General features: G+C 39.2%; 1 protein-coding gene across 1 annotated transcript in view; it reads left to right on the plus strand.

Moving 5' to 3' along the window:
- The first annotated feature begins 786 nt into the window (after positions 1 to 786).
- Positions 787 to 21,000, plus strand: part of LOC134345816 (DDRGK domain-containing protein 1-like) — an 80,313-nt gene continuing 60,099 nt past the window's right edge. Inside the window, exon 1 of the mRNA XM_063047078.1 lies at positions 787 to 984. Coding sequence (XP_062903148.1) covers positions 897 to 984 — 88 coding nt within the window. The 5' untranslated portion in view covers positions 787 to 896. The remainder of the gene's footprint in view (positions 985 to 21,000) is intronic.

A 21,000-nucleotide genomic window follows, 5' to 3' on the forward strand; every position in this document is an offset into this window, starting at 1 on the left:
GAAGTTAACAAATTTCACGACATATACTGGTGTTATTAAACCTGATTCTGAAAAAAAACACGGATTATGTTATTTTTCTTGGAATCTTCTGGGTAGAATTCCAAAGTGGAAGCCACTGAGGATCGTTGGCTCTCAGTTCAGTCCTCTTCTCTACTCTGTGATGCTTGCCAAAGCCTCATCCACTCAGTTGCTGAGAGAACAAAGCCTTACTGTTCATCTTGCTGATGATAAGTAAAGGTTACAGGGAAAAGACAAGAGAATGGAGTAGAGATTCTCAGCTGTATCTCAATAAACGACTAATAAGCCAGCCATGGCCGAATGGTGTTGCAGACTCAATGGGCAGAATAGTCTAACTTTGCTCCCATGTATGGCCTTATAATTTATAAAAAAAACTATCAGATCACCTCTCACTATCTTTCCGAGCGCATCCTCTCAGTCCTCTTTAATTTGCATGCATTTGTAAATCAGAACTCTGCACATATAAAATGCTAAAACAAAGTAGTCTCCAATGCTGTTCTCAAGGGGACCCGAGCTATTGTTACACGTGTACATTCACACACTCCGGAAGGAGCGTTCTTGACCACATCCCCAATGCTGACAGTTTACCCCTCCAGACAAGTGGTGGCGCTGTGAGCAGCATCCGGGCACCTCCAGGGCTCTGGTTCTAACCATTGCTTTGAAGGAGGCTTCAACTTTTCGACTGAAGTGAAAATTAAAGAAAATTACACATACAAGGCAAATGAATATTTCAGAATGATAAAGGGGTCGGCTTTATCCAAATCCTGGTTAAAAATGATTACCCCGCGAGTTTATCGCACTCCCCCTCCTAGCAGAAGGTGGGTAGCACAGCCCGGAGTTGAGTACGTCAGAAGGGGCGGGGCCAGCGACAGGTAAACATGGATCCTGTGCTGTACGCCTTGGCTGCCGTCATCATTGCCGTCTTAATCTTCTTTGTATCACAGCTCAGACGACAGGTGAAGAAAGGTACGATTTCTGCGCCGGTTTTCTGGAAGTTTCAGTTAAAGCGCGAAGGCGGAACGTACAGCAGCTCAGCTGACGTCGGCGGCAGATCCCAAGCCGTCCGAGTCAAATGGCGGTTGTGCCCACCCTGACCTACACCGGAAGTGTATTCTCTCTTCTCTGATTGGTCAGATAGGTCTGAAGTCACTGTTCACCACCCACGTGGGCAGGGCTGGGGGTTGAATCCTCTCCAGTGGGGAGTCAGTGAGTGATTCTTTCACCTCCTCCTCCCTCGCCACGGGTACTCTCAGCTAGTTTGCTACTGCTGTTATGCGTTAACTGTCAAAAAAACCGGGCTCCTGGGGGAGCTCAGCGGGTCTGGCAGCATCTGTAGAGGGAACTCTCAAAAGTTGAGTTTATTGCTAAATGCACAAATGCAAGGTGTTTGCATTCTGTCTATACTTCCGTAAATTTGTCAGAGTCCACCCATCTCAAAGGCAAAGTAAATTTATTATCAAAGGAAGTTTATGCCACCAGATAGTACCTGAAGATTCATTTTCTTGCAGGTATTTACAGGAAAATAAAGTACTATAGAATTTATGAAAAATATGCATAAACAAGCAACCAATGTGCAAAAGATAAGTTATGCAAATAAAAGAATACTGAGAACAAGATTTGTGAAGAGTCCTCGGAAGTGAGTATAGGTCCAGTAATGGAACTTGCTTGGCAGTCTGAATTTGAACTCCTAATCTTCTGCTCAGTATGAATTTAGATCCTTGTTGAGTCTAGTGTTCTTTGGTCTGGATTAGGAACGTTCTTGGGTACTATGATGACATTCTAAACTATAACAGAGCTAATTTAATGAATTTGAGGCAATCATTCACAGTCTATATGCCTTATTGGCTAGAGATACTCTCTTACGTCTTCATAGGCCGTTTATGATGTGGGTCATTGCAATGTTGAAGTATAATTGCGCATTTATTTATATTCTGTATAATAGCCATGTTGTGGTGGAGTGCTTTTGAAATATGCACTACATATTTAATTATATGATAAGCCATTTCTGCTTGGATACCATGAATATCCACTATGTACGAAGCTAAGTTTCACTTGAGCTCTGGTAGTGTCAGTTGATACTGAATTATTTTTGATGTTCGTTGCTTGAGGTTTGTCTGTGACCTCTGAAAATCACAAGTGCCTGACGTGCTGTGAGTGAAGGGCCCCCCTCACTTAGGATCCCTGCAGGTGAGATCTACCACACTTGATATGCTGTGGAAGTTAAATAATGCAAAACCCCCTTTTACATTTGCACCCTGGAGGGGGCTTTTAGTTGCAGTACAGATCTCTCTAAAGTATGCGTACATCCCATACAGAAACTTCTCTGCTATCTTTCTTCCATAAGTACCTTTTATGTAAGACTCCTCTCTACAGAGACTGTCCTTCTGAAGCCTCTTCAGGTTTGTCTACTGTCCCTCTCCTACCAATGTGGCACATGCTTACTCCTGAATTGTGTTGTGGGGAACCCTTTAACGTTTTGTATGCCAGTGAGGCTATCATTAACCCAGGGATCCATGGATCCCAGATTGGGAACCCTTGGTTTAAGGGGTCATTCTTCAGATTGGAACTGTGATGGGATGGGGTTGCTAACCCATTGTCCCACCCTCCTCATTTTGCAGTTGGGCTTGGGACCATCCATGTCAAAGTTCAATTATTGTTTTAGCAAGAAGATAGCTTCTGTTGCCATTTGTGGGTTTGGATTCCCCACTCTGTCAATAAGGCTGCTTATGGCACTTAACGCAGTCCTTTCTATATTCCTTTGTAAAAGGATAATTTCTCATACAATATTCATTCATGCTGGGGTATAATTTGGCCCTAACAGGGGTACAGCTAATATTGGAAGGGTATTTATTTGAGTTTGTAAATATCTAATCAGAAAGATTATGTACTGTGATACTGATGCTGTGCTGCCTGCTTGGTATACAATGGTAACAGAAATGTGACTTGGCCATTTTTGGTTCTTTTCTGAAATAGAAGGAAATGCACCCAGAATTAATGATTTTAGTTTTTAATCAAGGTGTTTAATACTGCAGAATGGTAGACTCTTCTATTTTAATTGTTACTTGGTTACATTAAGAAGGATCTCTAGAATATAGTTGGTGTTGGGACTGCTTCTTTTTCTATTATATGTCAGTGATGTGGAAGATGGATGTGGCCAAGTTTGTGGACATACAAAGATGGGTCAAGGGGCAGATGGTGTTGAGAAAGCAGGGACGCTGCAGAAAGACTTGGACAGATTAGGAGAATGGACAAAGAAGTGGCAGGTGGAATACAGTATCGGGAAGTGTATGGTCATGCACTTTGGGAGAAGGGAGAAGGAACAAAAGTGCAGTCTGTACTTGATAGAATTTAGAAGAATGAGAGGGTTTCTCATTGAAATCTATTGTATATTGAAAGGTGGCCTATACAGAGTGGATGTGGAGAGGATTTTTCCTATAGTGGGGGAGTCTAACACCATAGGGTACAGCCTCAGAATAGAAATCCAGCTATTTAGAATGGAGATGAGAAATTTCTTTAGGTGGTGAATCAGTAGAATTTGTTGCCACAGGTGGTTGTAGAGGTCAGGTCATTGGGTGTATTTAAGGTGGCAGTTGATAGGTTCTTGATTAGTCAGTGCATGAAAAATGGCAGGAGAATGGGATTGAGAAGGAAATGAATCATCCATAAAGGAATGGTGGAGCAGATATGATGGGCTGAATGACCTAATTTTGTTCCTATCTGTTGTCGTCTTATAATGTCTCCAGTTGCTTGACGCCAAAATCCAACGTACAAACAGTGTCGTACGTACAAGGCATGTTTGCTCCTTTCCTGAATTGAGTTATTAATTATTTCACTAAGATCACTGAAGATATTGGAGTCCATTATTAAGGATGAAGTTTTGGGTTACTTGGTGGCACATGATAAAAACAGGCCAATATACCATGTGGCCAAGTGTTTAAGGCATTGGACTAGCGACCTGAAGGTTGTGAGTTCGAGCCCCAGCCGAGGCAGCGTGTTGTGTCCTTGAGCAAGGCACTTAATCACACATTGCTCTGTGACGACACTGGTGCCAAGTTGTATGGGTCCTAATGCCCTTCCCTTGGACAACATTGGTGTCATGGAGAGGGGAGACTTGCAGCATGGGCAACTGCTGGTCTTCCATACAACCTTGCCCAGGTCTGTGCCCTAGAGAGTGAAGACTCACAAGACTAACGGATGCCTTTATCCCTTAATGGGAAATCTTGCCTGACAAATCATTTGGAATTCTTTGAGGAAACAACAAGCAGGGTAGACAAAGGAGAGTCAGTGGGTGTTGTATACTTGTCAAAGGCCGCCTGCAAATCCAAGTTGCTACACATGAGGAGGCTTAACAAGAGCCCATGCTGTTACAGGAAAGATACTAGCATGGATAAAAGATTGGCTGATTGGCAGGAGGCAAAGAGTGGGAATAAAATGGGTCTGCTGGTGAATACTTGTGTTCCACAGGCGTCTTTGTTGGGACTCCTCCTTTTCACGTTATGTGTTATGATTTGGATGATGCAGATAGGTGGAGGGGAAGTTAGTGTTGAGGAACCAGGGAGTCTGCAGAAGGATTTAGCCAGAGTGGGAGAATAGGCAAAATAGTGGCAAATGGAATATAGTGTAAAGTGAATGGTCATGCACTTTGGTAGAAGGAATAAAGGTAGAGACTATTTTCTAAACAGAGGGAAAATTTAAAAATCAGACATGCAAAGGGACTTGGGAGTCCTTGTGCAGGATTCCCTAAAGGTTAACTTACAGTTTGATTTGGTGGTAAGGAAGGCCAAATACAATGTTAGCATTCATTTCAAGTGGACTAGAATGTAAAAGCAAGGACGTAATATTGAGACTTATAAGACATTGGTCTGACTGCATTTGGAGTATTATGAGCAGATTTGGGTCCCTTATCTCAGAAAAGTTGTTCTGGCATTGCAGAGGGTCTGGAGGAAGTTTATGAGAATGATTCCAGGAATGAAAGGGTTAACATATCAGGAGTGTTTGATGGCTCTGAGGGGGGATCTTATTGAAACCTATCAAATATTGAAAGTACGAACAAGAGAAGATCTGCAAGTGCTGGAAATCTGACCACCAGACACAGAATGCTGGAGGAACTCAGCAGGCCAGGCAGTATCTAGGAAAAGAGTGCAGTCGACGTTTCAGGCTGAAATCCTTCAGCTGGATTGAAAGGACTAGATAGAGTGGATGATGTTTCCGATAGGAGGCTGAGCTCTTTGGTCCAACATTCACTATCAGAAACCTCCTTTTGGCCTTGTTCCATTTTCCTATCTAGCTTCCATATCCCTTGATATCCATGTCATACAAAAAAGTCTATTAAATATATGCAATGACGAAGCATCCTAATTGTTCTGGTGTAGTTTGTTCTAGAGCTCTCCAAACAAAGAAATTCCTCCTCTTCGCAGTCTTAAGTTGTCCATGCATCTTGAGTCTGTGGCCAATTTAGTAGTAAGGGAAACATCTTTTTAGTCATTACTTTCTGTGATGCTGTCAGAATATCATGTTTCTGTGAGATAACCTTTTGGTATTCTGAGCTCCAGTGGAAAGATCAGTCTGCTCATTTTCAATGGACTGTCTGCCATGAGTGAGATTGAGAGATTCTTGTTTGTAGATTTATAGCAATTTTATGACACTGAATAAAACCACTAAGCTAAAGGCTACATCCACACTAGACCGGATAATTTTGAAAACAACACACAAAAACGCCAATTTTGTGTAAAATTGATAGGCGTCCACCCCAGGTGTTTTTGAAAATACCTCCGTCCACATTAGAATGGATATTTGGGTGAATCTCCTCCTACTGGGCATGTGCAGGACACACAGAAAACAAGCGAAGAGGAAACGGTATACTTGGTGCGCGTTTGTCCAGTTACAGACTAGAAAACTTAAAAGAAAATTGTCAAACGAGAGACTTGGTGCGTGTTTGTCCAGAAACATTTCCTACAGCCATAGTCTCTTCACCAATGAAAGGGAAGACAGCTACAACTAAATGCAATAGGGCTTGTTGCTGGGCAAAAGTGAAATTTGCTGTTACCTCATTTGTTTGCCTTTACTTTTGCCATGTCTTTGTGTAGTACTTTGCTGTATTTAACATGTGCAATAAAATGAGTTACTGGGCAAAAGTGACAATTGCATCTATTGAATGTTTGCACAAGCAATACATTAATAAAGCATCTTGTTAAATGTATAAAACACTGCATCAGTGTTATCTTGTATTTCCATACAATGTTACATTAGGCTGTTACACGTCTATTGTCAGATATTATTGTTGTGGTGTTGGAGGTTGTGATCAAGAAAACAATGAGATGCCATGCTGCCGCCACCATTTGTTCCGGCACGTCATGACAGCGGTTTTAAAATTAGCCGGTTACCCCGTACACACTACAATGGCCAACCGGCTTTTTCAGATTTAAACACTCTGGAGAGTGTTTTAGAAAAGCTCCGTTTTCGGGGGAGGAAAACGCTGTTTCAGTGTGGACGGAGGGTCAAAACGAAGAGAAAAAGCTTTGGTTACGGATTTATCCGGTCTAGTGTAGACATAGCCTAAGATAAAATGTGTATTTGCTGATAAAGAAAGAGCTGATTATTTTAACTCTACCTTCCAGCACTAATTTTGTAGATGAGGGCTCTGATTTTTGCATCCAAGGTCTTTTTAAATACAATTAGGTATTAAAATACAATTAGGCAATCTGCCTTTTCCCTTTCAGGCAGTTATTCCAGTCTGGGTGAAAAGTGCTTTTTACATTCCCCTCTTTTAATTCTTTTATGAATTGCCTGAAATGTATTATACCAGTTATTTGGCCTCTCTATAATGGATCAGTTCTAATTTCTACAGGCCCCTCATATTTCTAAAGAAAACAGCCTCTGCTGATCTTAGTTTTTTAATGAAAGCAGTATTTTTCCACTCCACTCCACTCCAGACATATTTTTGAACTTCTCAGCTACATCTGTGGTACTGCAGTCACCTCTTTAATGTGACCAGAATTGCACACAGTATTGTGGCATACAGCTAGTGTTGTTTACAGTTGCATTATGACTTCCCTGCTTTTTGTATTGTCTGCCAGTGCTGGTAAAGAAAATAATCTCATTTGCCTGTTCTAGCACTTTATTGATGTCACCTGCTAACAATAGGAACTGTGGATGTAGACTCCAAAGTCCCTTTTGATCCTTCAGATTGCTTGATATCCTTTCATTTTCTCTGTTGTTGTATCTCCCTAATATGACATCATACTTCTTAAGGCTGAATTCCATTTGTCACATTTCTACCCAGCTGAGTAAAACATTCATTTCTTCTTGCAGCCTAAGGTTAGTTTCCTTGTCATCTACCTGTGACCATGTGATCATATGCATCTTTTATCATCTCTACATTTCAGCCTAAATCAATTGCTATACACTACAAGAACGAAGGCACCAAAATGGTGAAGTCCTCAATGATACGGATTTTCAATTGCACAATCGCCCAGCAACTGTTGCTCCATTCTTCCAGCCTTTGAGCTGGTTTTATATCCAACTAACCTCTGTTTTGGATCCATTTTTCTTTTTTGACTGGCCTGGCCATGTGGGACTTGTTAAGATCCGTATCAACCATATCAATCATTGACTCTCCTTGTTACTTGCTCTTTTCAATAATTGGAAACAATTTAAGCAAGTTTCAATACCAGGACACAAGATTAAAGATTAAATTGGAACCCAGTGCAGCATTTAGTCAGTTATCTGTAGATTTAGAAACTAGTTTAAATTAGTTTCAGCTTTCGGAAGAAATTAAGTTCCTTAGGCTTGAAAAAATGGTATTACTTTAAAATCATCTGTTTAATATATGCTATTACATATATGACTCACCGTAAGGAGCCAAGTGAGTTGGTATTTGTGGCCTTTTGCTAATTTAATTTTGTATGTACCCAATTTGACGAAATGCTGAGATCTGGAGCTGGATGCAGCAGAAATAACGGGACATATAAGCGAGCAACTATAAAGTGAGGGACGCACCATTTTAGGTTCAGTCTAACTGGTTTCAGGGTTTGCATAGGTCTACAGAGATAAAATTAGCTTTACATGAAATCTGCATGGAACTGCAACCATGGAATTATGGTGGTAGAACAAGCCTTTCTCACTTGCGACAAATTACTGATCCCAAGGGAACAACTAAAGGAATTATTTACCCTCCCTTTAAACCCAGAAGCATGTCTTTCCTTAAACTATTAATCTTCTAACAACATGTTTAACATAAAATTTTAAATACTTGTACACAGAAGTGTTTGTACAGGAGGGATACCAGCAGATTGCATAGTTCACTTGTGACCTGTGCAAGTTCTTTCAACTGGCACCTTTTCCAAAGTTGTCTTCCTGAACTGTAGTCTAAAATGTTGCTGTGTAGATATTTTTAAACTAACTTAAAATTGATTCATCTTAATATAATGGACAATTTATACTCCAAATTGTATTCTTTGATTCTTCAACAGCTAATGAGTATGCGCTTCCTGACACGAAGTTGTCTGAAGATGTTCTGCCGAATTTATTAGTTTTCAAAACAAAAAATATTGGGCTTCAAGATTGGCTCTTTCTCACTCACTTTCTTATCTGTTAGCAAATAAGTTGGATGATATGTCATAGCAATCAGCAAAGTTACCTTTGAAATCTTGTGGGATTCAGAAGTTACATGGAAAGTTTGGCCATTATCTATGATTGAGCAAATTGCAGTAAACAATATTGCAAGGCCTAGAATGGGTCTTATAAAAGAACAGAAGCAAGGATAGACCAATTAGCCTCTCAAGCCTGCTTCACTATTTAATAATCTTGCCCTCAGTGCTATTTTCCCTTGATGCCCTTGTCTACGATTTGAGTGTTTTCAATTAATCTACCTCTATAGCTTTCTAAGGTAGAGAATTCCAAAAGTTCATGACTCCTGGAGAGCAGAAATTTATGCCCATGACTGTCTTAAAGAGGCAACCCCTTGTTTTGAAATTATGCTCCCTAGTTGCCGAAGATAAGCTATCAGATTACACTAGTAAATAATATAAAGAGGGACTATAAGTGCGTGTACTGGTACATAAAAAGGAAGAGAGTAACTAAAATAAGGTTACTAAATAACTAAATAGTAACTAAAATAAATCCATTTTGTAAATTTGTCTTGTACAATAATCAAGAATGAAAATTACCTGTTAGTGGTGGTGCTTGAAAATTGGAAAGGAAGGCAGAAACTGAGATGGGTGTTTTCTGTGGGCAATGGCTGCCTTTCCAGTACTTGTGTGATCTTTTTATCAAATTGATTTTCAATTTCAGTACAAGTCCTCTTCGCACCAGATAAATCATATTGGTTTCAGGGTAAGGGCTGGAAATCTCACACAATGGTGTCTCAATATTTCTCTATAGCATCCACACCTATAGCTTAAAGAAATCATAATTTGGTTAAGATAATTTCTAAAAATGATATTCTTTAAAAACGGTTTTAATGTTTAAAAATAATTGTACCAAATGCAATCTATTAATTACAGATCTACTTAAAAAATTTGCTTCAAAAATAAACTTGAAGGTAGTTCTGTAATACAGCCAAAATCATTTTGAAACCATAGTGGGGGGGAAGCTCAAAGTTCTTGGTTTGGGGGAGGGTGATTACATTATACCAGTGTTAAGAATGACGCCTCGCGTTCCCCCACAATACCAGTGGAAATTCATTTTGCTTCACATTGTCTTGATAAATCAAGGGGAAAAAGGAAAAAAATAAATCTGTGGTGAGCTTTGCTTTAAGCCAGATATCTAATTAACTTGCCTTCCTTGGAAACTTGTTCTTGAGTCACCACCTAAAATTAGTTAAGTTGCAGTGATACCAGCACGCCAAAATGTGGGGGCATTTTATTGCATAAAATGGTTTTGAGAATCATTGTAATGGAGCAATTGGCTAATCATTGTTGAAAATTTCACTGTAGGTTGGGTAAAAAGTTTCATCCAGCTTGGGTAATCAGATGACACAAAACTCAACTGACAAAGAAAAGACATTAAAAGGTTTATTGTTCTATAACTCTGTCATTGTCAATAAATTTTAAAAGGAAAAATTCCAAAAATAATTACTGACTTGATAAAACTTGGACAAACATTCAGATCATCGATAACTGATGATTTCACTGAATATTGGAATTTAGTTAATGGGCTAAATGTCTCAATTTTTCTTTTGTTCCCAGAAGTGTTTTAAAACAGCAAATGTTCAGAATTGCTTTCCTGAAATATTTTCATTATCAGTGCACTTTTATATAATTTCTAATTGAGTACAGAAAGCAGAACAAGATAAACATATAAAATCATACCACAGTAAAGGGACTGTTAATTGACATAATGAAAGTCAATTTTTACAAGAAGCTGAACAGGATTAATTAGTTAGCCTTACTCATTTTCATGTGTGTATTTTTTAAAAAAAAAGAAACCCAATGAAATGTGAGATTTGTCAGGATTCTATAATGCAAAGTAATTGCCGCATAATTGAAACAAACTGTAGAATCCATTACAATAACACACCATTTTTTAAAAAATTGCTGGTTACACCAATGCATGCATTTGCTACTTTGTGCACCATATAGTATACACATTTGCAAAGTGATCAGGAAAGCTCCTAAAAAAAAATCAACATTTCCAATTTAAAAATCAGTAATTAAGTTACAATAATAAGCTGCCTTGTTGAAACTTTTGTCTTCATACCATTGGTTTCCGATACCTATTTTCTTTCTAGTTTATTCTTTTCTCATACCACAACACAGTGCTATTCAAGGGAACAGTTGTTTCATACAGTACATTCCTGCCAACTCAGTACTGATTGCCATTACTAACTCAAGATAATCTCTTGTACTTATCTATTGAAAGGTCACTAAAGGATCCCCTTTTCATAGATGCTACCTGACTCATTGAATATCTGGTATTTTCCACTTTTACTTAATTTGCTGTGTTGCATAAAGCTTCAAATTGGCAAATCCTGGACATTTCCTCTTGCTCCCCCAAATTTTCCACCTTCCTGTATGTTTTCACTTCACGCGTGGATTTTCAGGGAACTCATTACAATTGTCATTCTTTCTTTATAATCTTGGACTTTTGCTGAACGTCAATAGGAATCTGATTCCAGTTTACTTGAGAGCCTGCATTACTGATGTGTGAGGTTAACTGTAAAAAGGATGAAGCTATTCAACAAGGAAGAGAGGAAATAAAATATGTTTTGAAGTTGACTTTGCTTCGATTCAATGGTCAGAAGCATTGGCAAATATAGCAGTGAAAATGTACATTCAAATACAAACCAAGCCCTCATTGTGCATTGTCAAGATTGAGAGTAATTTCATGTTCTGTTGAATTTGGAGATGGGGATTTAACTAGCTCCTGATCTGGGAGGCAGAGGAGAAGGAGATGGATACTTGGATACGAATAGGGAAGGAAAGTTGGAATCACTGACACGAACACCCTAGGAAAAGGAACTCATCCTTGCATCAGTCTTGGTTTGAATCCTCACCCTGAGACTTTGCCCCTTATTTCTGGACTCTACTGTTTGCAGAAAATGTATGCATAACATGGGTCATGACATCTCCCTTCTGGGCTTGTAATTTTAATATGATGGCTTCTGATTTTGATATCCTGAGATGGTGAACCCATTCTGTTTATTCTTCATACTTGTGATTTGACATAGTTTAAAATAATTTTTATATAGTCATTTTCACACATTACATCCAAACTTTTCAAAGTAAGCAAACTTCATTTACTTACATGCTGCTTTTCATGCAACTTTGGAATGTACAAAATGGCTGCCATATTTTTGAACATACCACACTTGGTTGTCATACTTTAAACTTATGCAGAGGCATAGAAGTTCATCTAGATTTAGGTTAGATGTTTAATTTTTACGTTTCAGCAGAGCACATAATTACAAGCATTTTACAAACAACATTTTAAATAAAGGACCTATTGAAGACCCACTGATGTAAAAAAGGAATTCCTTGTACTTTTTGCATTCAAACGTAAACTATTATGTTTTATAATACTGCATTGTTTTCAAGGATCCTTCATCTGCTGTTTAATTTCAATTGGGTGATTTTTTTTTGTGTAAGCTTTCTCAGAGTAAGCAGGTGAGTTTGTTTCCTGTGTATTGCTACGTTGCTTGTCTTTTGTAACAGACATTAAAACTATTGAGATTCTATCTACTTCTTCTTCAAGTAATGTTTAAAGTTAACAAGCAACACACATAAAAGTTGCTGGTGAACGCAGCAGGCCAGGCAGCATCTCTAGGAAGAGGTGCAGTCGATGTTTCAGGCCAAGACCCTTCGTCAGTAAAGTTAACAATATACGTTTGAGGTATGTTGGAGTCTGATTATTAAATGTTCAGTGGTTAAACAGATCCTATATCCTATACCTATACCTACCTCACCTTTAATTGCCCTGTCCAATAAAGGTGCTGACAAGGTTATAGAAATGGAGAACATGGGCCAACCCTTTTTACTTAAGGTTATTTTTTGTTTGGATTTCTGTTGATGACCATGACTATTCCCTTGGGCTGTCAAATGGTCCCACAGTATTAGCAGATTAGATGAATCACAAAGTAATTTTTAGACTAGTTTGGTGCAATGAAAATTATTTTCTGCATTTTTTTTGTTGTAATATGACTTCTTGTTGAATTGGTGATTTTTGAAGAAGTACTATTAAGTATGCTTTTTTAAGTACTTGTATTAATATTGTTGCCAAACCAGTCCTAATTTAATCTTCAGCTGTAGGTGCATGTGGCAATGGAATAGTTAGCTGTCTGTGCACTTAGGAAGCTTGAATAGAATGCACATTTGTTTCAAACCTGACGTGTGCATTGTATGAAAATGTGGAGCCTTTTTTAATGGGGAAATTTAAATTTTGCATTAATTTTCTTTGCATACGCCCAGAGGACATGTAATTTGCATGAGGTATGAAGATAGTACTAAGACATTGAGCATGTTAAATGTACTGGATAAAAGTAGGGAAAATAAATCTATTATCTTTTTCTTGAGACACAAGAGCTGAAATCTGGAGCAACACACAATCGGCTAAAGAACTCAGCAGTCGAGCAGCATCAGTGGGAGAAAAGAAATGGAGGATGTTTCAGGCCAAAGCCCTTTCTCAGGACTCAGCATATCGAGCCTAGGTGGCTGACAGGAGTAGGGGAAGGGGAGTGGCAAGAAAGGACTCTGAGGGAGATAGAGAGAGGAAAAAGAAATAACAGCAAATGGAGGCAAGTTGAAGACTCTGTCTTCACACTCTGCTCCCCCACTTTGACCCACTTGTGGTTTATTTCTCTTTATCATTCACCTGCCCCAGTCTTCCAACTCCATTCCTGTTAATAACTCCAACTGGCACTACCTGCCTGTCATTTTACACCCCTCCTCAGTCCAGTACTCACCTTGGAGTCCTTTTCTGCCACTCCCCTTCTCTCTATGCCGGCCACTTCACCTCTCCACTCTCAGTCCTGATGTAGGGTGTCGGCCCAAAACGTCAACAATTTATTTCCTCCATTCAATTCTGCTCGATCCACTGAATTCTTCGAGCAGACCATGTAATGCCCATATCTTTTTTTTTACTTCTTTATTCTCTTAAAAGCAGAGCGTGATGCTTTGAATATGGCTCTAGCTACTCTGATATTTTATCCACGTGCCATTCTTCATTGTTCAGTTAAGTAGAGTTTATTGTCATATGCCTAGGTATGGTGAAGTACAGGTATGACAGCAACATCACAGGCATGTCAGTAAGTAGGATTATTGTTCAGCTGTATCTGCTTTATGGCAAGAAGTGCTCATCCTTTGCGATTTACCGAGAAACCCTAAAGTACCACTGATGCATTGTTTATCGCATTTTAGTGCTGGAACCTTTGTAGCTAAGAGCTCGTTTGAATGAACTAATATAGCTCAAAGTAGAATCCTTTGATCGGAGTATCCAATCCTTCTGCAAGATCTGTAGCTCTTTAAAATTTAGAAATAATTATTCACTTTTTGTCATTTCGTTAATGCAAATCAAATGACCTTTACATTTCCCTTATGTATGGTTGGTGATAGACTTGTCTGTTTTTTCTGTCAAGAACCAGACTTTTTTTTTATCAGCAACCAAACTGCTTAGTTAAGTGCCTTACTCTCTCCAAACACTAATTCCTGATCCATACAATGACAGTGCCTGGCATTTTAGCAATAGATCAAATGCACTCTCTCTGCATTTTAGCAGAGAAAGCATTCACAGACCCAATTAAATAGTGTATCCATCTTGTCTTCTTCCTGGTAGCCCTACTTTCACAGAAACCAGTTGAAAGTCAACATGATTCTTTCTACATGATATTAAGAAATATTTCAGAGCACAGGTAACATACGTATAATGCTGGAGGAACTCAGCAGGTCAGGCAGCATCAATGAGTCATCATTGTTTCAGGTCCAGAGCACAGGATACTGCAAAAGTGACAAAACCAAGCAGCATTTTTGGTACATCCTGTAGACCTGTATGCTAGTTAACTTCAGTGTAATGATGGTGGAAAAGCTAACTAGCACAGTTTCTTGTTCCCTCACTGCATTGTCTCTGACCTCATCTGTTCCCTCTTGGACTATGAGCTCTCTTTTCTTGCATCCAGATATTAAGTAAACTTTTTTGTCAAAAGTTTGGAGCCTTGAATTGGTATGTGGAGGTTAGGGGAGTGGAGAAGATGGCAGAGCAGACTAGATGGGCCAAATGGTCTAATTCTCCTATGTTCTGTGGTCTTATGGAAGAAGCAATCAATATGGGATGTTAGTGAGAAAAGAGAAAACATAAGATGATAGGGTTCAGTGAAGGAATATCATTTGAAGGCATGGGGTGTGAAATGAAAAGTGTACTGAAAGACAGAGGAGAATGGAGAAAAGGTGCAGAAACAAACAGACGAAGATTAGCCCTAAAACTTTGAGGAGTGCAGGGAAGGGAAATAACTAGAAGCAGTGAACAAAACCCAAAAGTGTTGGAGATTTCAGAGAAAGTTTGTTCATTTTTTAAAATTGAACAATAATCATGAGAGACACTAGTTTTTTAAATTTTATTTTTATTTGGATAAGGTATTCACAAGTATTATACAATTTTTTTACATGTATAACCATTTCCATTTTGTATATATGTATAGATCTATAATTATTTATACATTCACAAGTACACATTGAGATGATATAAAAAGTAATTAGGCACTTAAATAGATAATTGTGTGCAGTTGTAGTTCCACTCTATTAGACTAAGTATTGATAATGGTTGCAAAAAAAAAGTAATAATAGTGGATTAATAATAATTTCCATGTATCTCTTCTGGACCACTTCTTTCTGGTCCGGAGATACACTAGTTTTTACAGTTCATTTTAACATTAGTAACTGGAGTTGCCCTAATTAAAGCACGGGTCTTACTTTTTGGTCTTGATGTTTCAAAATTGGCACCAGGCTCTTTGTAAAACTTTTATTAACTTATATAAGTATATATAGGCCCATTTCAGAAAAGTCGATTATTTTGATTTAGCTTTTGTTATAAGTTATAAGTTTCAAGTTATCCTTGAACAAGCTATACCAAGAGGTGACAAATTAGTAATATGTTAAAATTAATTTAGAAAAGGCAAATGAAACCTCTGAGATTATAGTATACTGAATTTACTAATGTTACCCACATTGTCAATTACAAGTTTCATACAGGAAAATGAATTTTGTATTGGTGTAATCCTTAACAGTGTTCTTAATTGTTGCACTGGTTATTTTACCATTGACTTGCAAGAGAACTGTGCACAGTATTTCATTAGAACTAGACACTCAGTAACACTGATACCTAAAGCAATTAATTTTGCTCTTTGAACAACTGGAAATGCAATTCCTTCGTTTTCTATCTTTACTTCATATCTGTAGCATCAGCATTTTCTGACCCTGCATGGTAAAACAGAGGAATGCAATTCAAGTTTATTGAATAAACACTTTCTTTTGTTGAAAGTTAAAGCTCAAATATCAGCAACATTAAAATCTACTCTGTATGGATTTGATTTAATTTCTTGAGTCTTCTGGTATAATAACTTGAATCCTGTTATTTCTGGTTATGTACGGAGCAGTAATTCTTGGTTCTGAGAATTGCTTCTTTAACAGATTTGACAGTGTGGCCCCTGTCCGTCCCATACATGAGCCATCCGTTGTCGGCCCCCAACCAACACATATTCCACTCTCCCCTCCTACCCCTCCTCACAGTCCCCCACCCTGCTCTCATGACTATACCCCTTCCCCACACGAAACCACCACGGCGGGCTTCACGGCTGAACAGGTGAGAAGACAGCTGAAATGTCTCAACTCAAGCAAGACTGCAGGACCGGATGGTGTCAGTACCAGGGTGCTCAAAGCCTGTGCCCCTCAGCTATGTGGAGTACTTCGCCATGTATTCAACCTGAGCCTGAAGCTCCGGAGGGTTCCTGTGCTGTGGAAGATGTCCTGATTCGTCCCTGTGCCGAAGGCGCCACGCCCCAGCGGCCTCAATGACTACAGACCGGTGGCATTGACCTCCCACATCATGAAGACCCTGGAGAGACTTGTTCTGGAGCTGCTCCGGCCTATGGTCAGGCCACACTTAGATCCCCTCCAGTTCGCCTACGAGCCCCAACTAGGAGTTGAGGATGCCATCGTCTTCCTGCTGAACTGTGTCTACGCCCACCTGGACAAGCCAGCGAGCACTGTGAGAGTCATGTTTTTTGAATTCTCCAGTGCGTTCACCACCATCCGCCCTGCTCTGCTGGGGGAGAAGCTGATGGCGATGCAGGTGGATGCTTCCTTGGTATCATGGATTCTTGATTACCTGACTGGCAGACCACAGTACGTGTGCTTGCAACACTGTGTGTCCGACAGAGTGATCAGCAGCACTGGGGCTCCACAGGGGACTGTCTTGTCTCCCTTTCTCTTCACCATTTACACCTCTGACTTCAACTACTGTACAGAGTCTTGTCATCTTCAGAAGTTTTCGGATTACTCTGCCATAGTTGGATGCATCAGCAAGGGAGATGAGGCTGAGTACAGGGCTACGGTAGGGAACTTTGTCACATGGTGTGAGCAGAATTATCTGCAGCTTAATGTGAAAAAGGCTAAGGAGCTGGTGGTAGACCTGAGGAGAGCTAAGGTACCGGTGACCCCTGTTTCCATCCAGGGGGTCAGTGTGGACATGGTGGAGGATTACAAATACCTGGGGATACGAATTGACAATAAACTGGATTGGTCAAAGAACACTGAGGCTGTCTACAAGAAGGGTCAGAGCCGTCTCTATTTCCTGAGGAGACTGAGGTCCTTTAACATCTGCCGGACGATGCTGAGGATGTTCTACGAGTCTGTGGTGGCCAGTGCTATCATGTTTGCTGTTGTGTGCTGGGGCAGCAGGCTGAGGATAGCAGACACCAACAGAATCAACAAACTCATTCGTAAGGCCAGTGATATTGTGGGGATGGAACTGGACTCTCTCACGGTGGTGTCTGAAAAGAGGATGCTGTCTAAGTTGCATGCCATCTTGGCCAATGCCTCCCATCCACTACATAATGTACTGGGTGGGCACAGGAGTACATTCAGCCAGAGACTCATTCCACCGAGATGCAGCACAGAGCATCATAGGAAGTCATTCCTGCCTGTGGCCATCAAACTTTACAACTCCTCCCTTGGCGGGTCAGACATCCAGAGCCAATAGGCTGGTCCTGTACTTATTTCATAATTTACTGGCATAATTTACATATTACTGTTTAACTATTTATGGTTCTATTACTATTTATTATTAATGGAGCAACTGTAACGAAAACCAATTTCCACCAGGATCAATAAAGTATGACTACTACTACTACTACTACTATTGCTGCTGTACAGTTGGACTCCTTCCAGAATGCTTGAAAGTACCAAGGAGAATTGTGCAGTAAGAATTTTAAGAAATATATCCTCATCGAGTGTGGTTGCCTCCCACATTCCATTATGGTTTAGGGTTAGCAAGTTGTGGGCATGCTGTTTTAGTGTCGGAAGCATGGCAACTCTTGCAGGCAGCCCCTAGTACATTCTCAGAGTGTGTTGGTCATTGACATAAACGGTACGCTGTACATTTTGATGTACGTGTGACAAATAAAGTTTTTCTTTACTTCTTTGTAATGTTTGATGGACCTGCTTGAGAATATCTATTTTTTTGGGGGGGGGGAATATTTCTAACTTTTCTAGCATTTTTAAGAAAATCAATACTAGTGTATGGCCAATAAGGTAAAAACATGATCAAATTGTGCAAAGAATTTTTGCCATCTAATCTAACCTGATGCAAACCCATTAGTTATTTGACTGATAGTCTCATTGATAAGTAACCATCTCTGTTGGGTGCAGTGGAATGTCATTTGGTGTTTCTTATCACATAGGAAGAGACAGTTTAATCTTTTGAGTCTATGGTGGCTCTCAAAGCAATCCCACAAAGACTACACCCTCACTATTTCCCTGTAATCTGTTCATTTACCCAAACTCATTCAACATTTGCAGTACTGTGCGGCAGATGTTCTACAACTCAGTGGTGGTTAGCACTCTGTTCTACACTGTAGTCTGCCGGGGCAGCGGGGTGCGAGCAGCTGATGCCAAGAAGATCGATTAAACTCATCAGGAAGGCTGGTTCTGTTCTGGGGGTGGAACTGGATTCCCCGGTAGTTGTGTCTGAGAGGAAGATGCTACAGAAGATACAGGGCATCATGGACAAGCCTTCTCGCCCCCTCTGTGACATACTGGACAAACAGAGGAGCACCTTTAGTATCAGAGTGATTCCATGGAGGTACACCACTGAACGCCACAGGAGATCCTTTCTCTCTGAGGCTATAAGACTCTACAACTCCTCCTTAAGTACATAAGTACATGGTTTCTTTGCACCTCCGTATCTTGCACTATTACTTTTTAATTCACATTTTGTATTTTTTTCGTACCTCAGTGCTCACATTTTGTATTTTAAAGAATATATTTCAGGCTGAGCAACCTTGCAACAATAATTTCCTCCAGGATAAATAAAGTTTTATCTTATCTTCTACTCGTTAACATTTCCACCATTGTCTCATCACCCACGCACACCAGAAGCACTGTATATTCCTCCAGATAGTGTGGTGTGTCCTTGGTAAACAGTGAAAAAATAGCTCTGAGATTTAGAAATTAGTAGAGATTTAAAACCACCAACCCTTTCCTTCTGACATCAGAGCTTGTAGGTGAGAAGGACCAAGTACCAGAGGTCAGAATTGGACCATAAGACATAGAAGCAGAATTAGGCCATTTGGCCCATTGAGTCTGCTCCATCATTCAATCATGCCTGATTTATTATCCCTCTCAATCTCCATTCACCTGCCTTCGCCCTGTAAACTTGGATGCTTTTTCTAATCAAGAACCTATCAGATTGCTGGAGGAAAGGAAGTGCTTGGGACAAAACTGTTTTGGAATAGTCATTTAAGCATCTGTCATATTTAATTGTATTTTTTTTGTTTTTTTTGTGATATATTTTCTTTAACTCCAGAGAGGAGAAAATGATTATTTGTATTATCTGTCTTTTCAATTGGTACATTCATTGTATAATTTTTTTGAAAACTGCAATAATATTAAAACATTTTGGATTCATGAACAGTTTTATGATTAGAACTATTTTTATTTTGTAACACTTAATTGTTTTCCTTGTGGATGGATTTGCAGTATCATTCATAGATCCAGCAAATAATATGTACGCCTCATTTGAAAATGACCTGCTTCCACTCTAGTTTTGTGGATTTTGTGTTGATTCACGAGGTCATTATGTGGGACCCTTGGATCTTGGGTCAAAAGAACTGTCTGAGCAGAGAGAACAGGGACTAAATTGGGAGATGCCCTTGTTCCCTCATTTATCAAGGCTTTATCAGAATCCAAATCAGATTTAATATCACCGGCATAGGTCGTGAAATTTGTTAATTTTACGGCAGCAGTACAATGCATACATTTTAAATATAGAGAAAAAAATTACAGTAAGAGACTAAGACAACTGCTTTGCTTCAAAGAGTGCTGTAGCTGTATGAGGCTAATCTTACCCGTGGCCATTATGCTCTATAATGAGTCAATCTGTAGCTGGGGAAGTGATGACCCCCTCCTGTTGGACTGTGGTAATTTGTTTTCACTTCTTTCTACTTCTTTTAATATTTATATCTGTGCACTTATAATGCTATTGTAATGCTGTAATTTCCTTTGGGATCAATGAATTATCTATGTTTCTTTTTCAATCTTTTTATTAATTTTGAAATATAGAAACAAAACATAACAATAATACAAATAGTAGGAGATATATTGTTACACTTAAGAAAAGTAATTGTAAAATCAAATAGTGTAAGTTAACAAAGCTCCCAATCATGTAGAACTGACAACGGATAAGACAAATCAAAAAAAACTGGAAAAAAGATCATGAAAAAGAAAAAAAAACAAAACCAAAAAAAAACAAGCCCCCATCCCCAAAGAAAAACAAAATTAATCAACTAAACTAAAAGACTTGGGCAAAACTAACAACTTAAAAATGGAAAAGAAGAAAACCTCAGTGTCGACGACTCCATTCCCCTCCAACAACAGTACAGAGAGATAAAACAAGTTTGGAAATGATCAAATTACATCAAATGAAAGTGCTGAATGAATGGCCTCCCAAGTTTTTTCAAACTTAATATAAGAGTAATAACGAGATAATTTATCTTTGGACATGTGAGCCCTGTGCACTACTTTAAACTGTATCAACCTGTGTTTAGCACATACAGAGGATGAATTCACCAACTGAAGAATTTTTTCCCATTTTTCAGTCGGTATATTAATCTCGTTCTCTTTCCCAGTCAGCTTTAGTTTTATTAGAAGCATCAGGACATAAATTCATAATTATATTATATATAATTGCTACTACACTTTTCTGAGAGAGATTTAAATCTAAGATTTTTTCCAAAATGTCCATTGGATGTGGGTGTGGAAAATTAGGGGAAACAGTAAT

Source organism: Mobula hypostoma, chromosome 4 (assembly GCF_963921235.1).
Source record: "Mobula hypostoma chromosome 4, sMobHyp1.1, whole genome shotgun sequence".
Taxonomy (NCBI): domain Eukaryota; kingdom Metazoa; phylum Chordata; class Chondrichthyes; order Myliobatiformes; family Myliobatidae; genus Mobula; species Mobula hypostoma.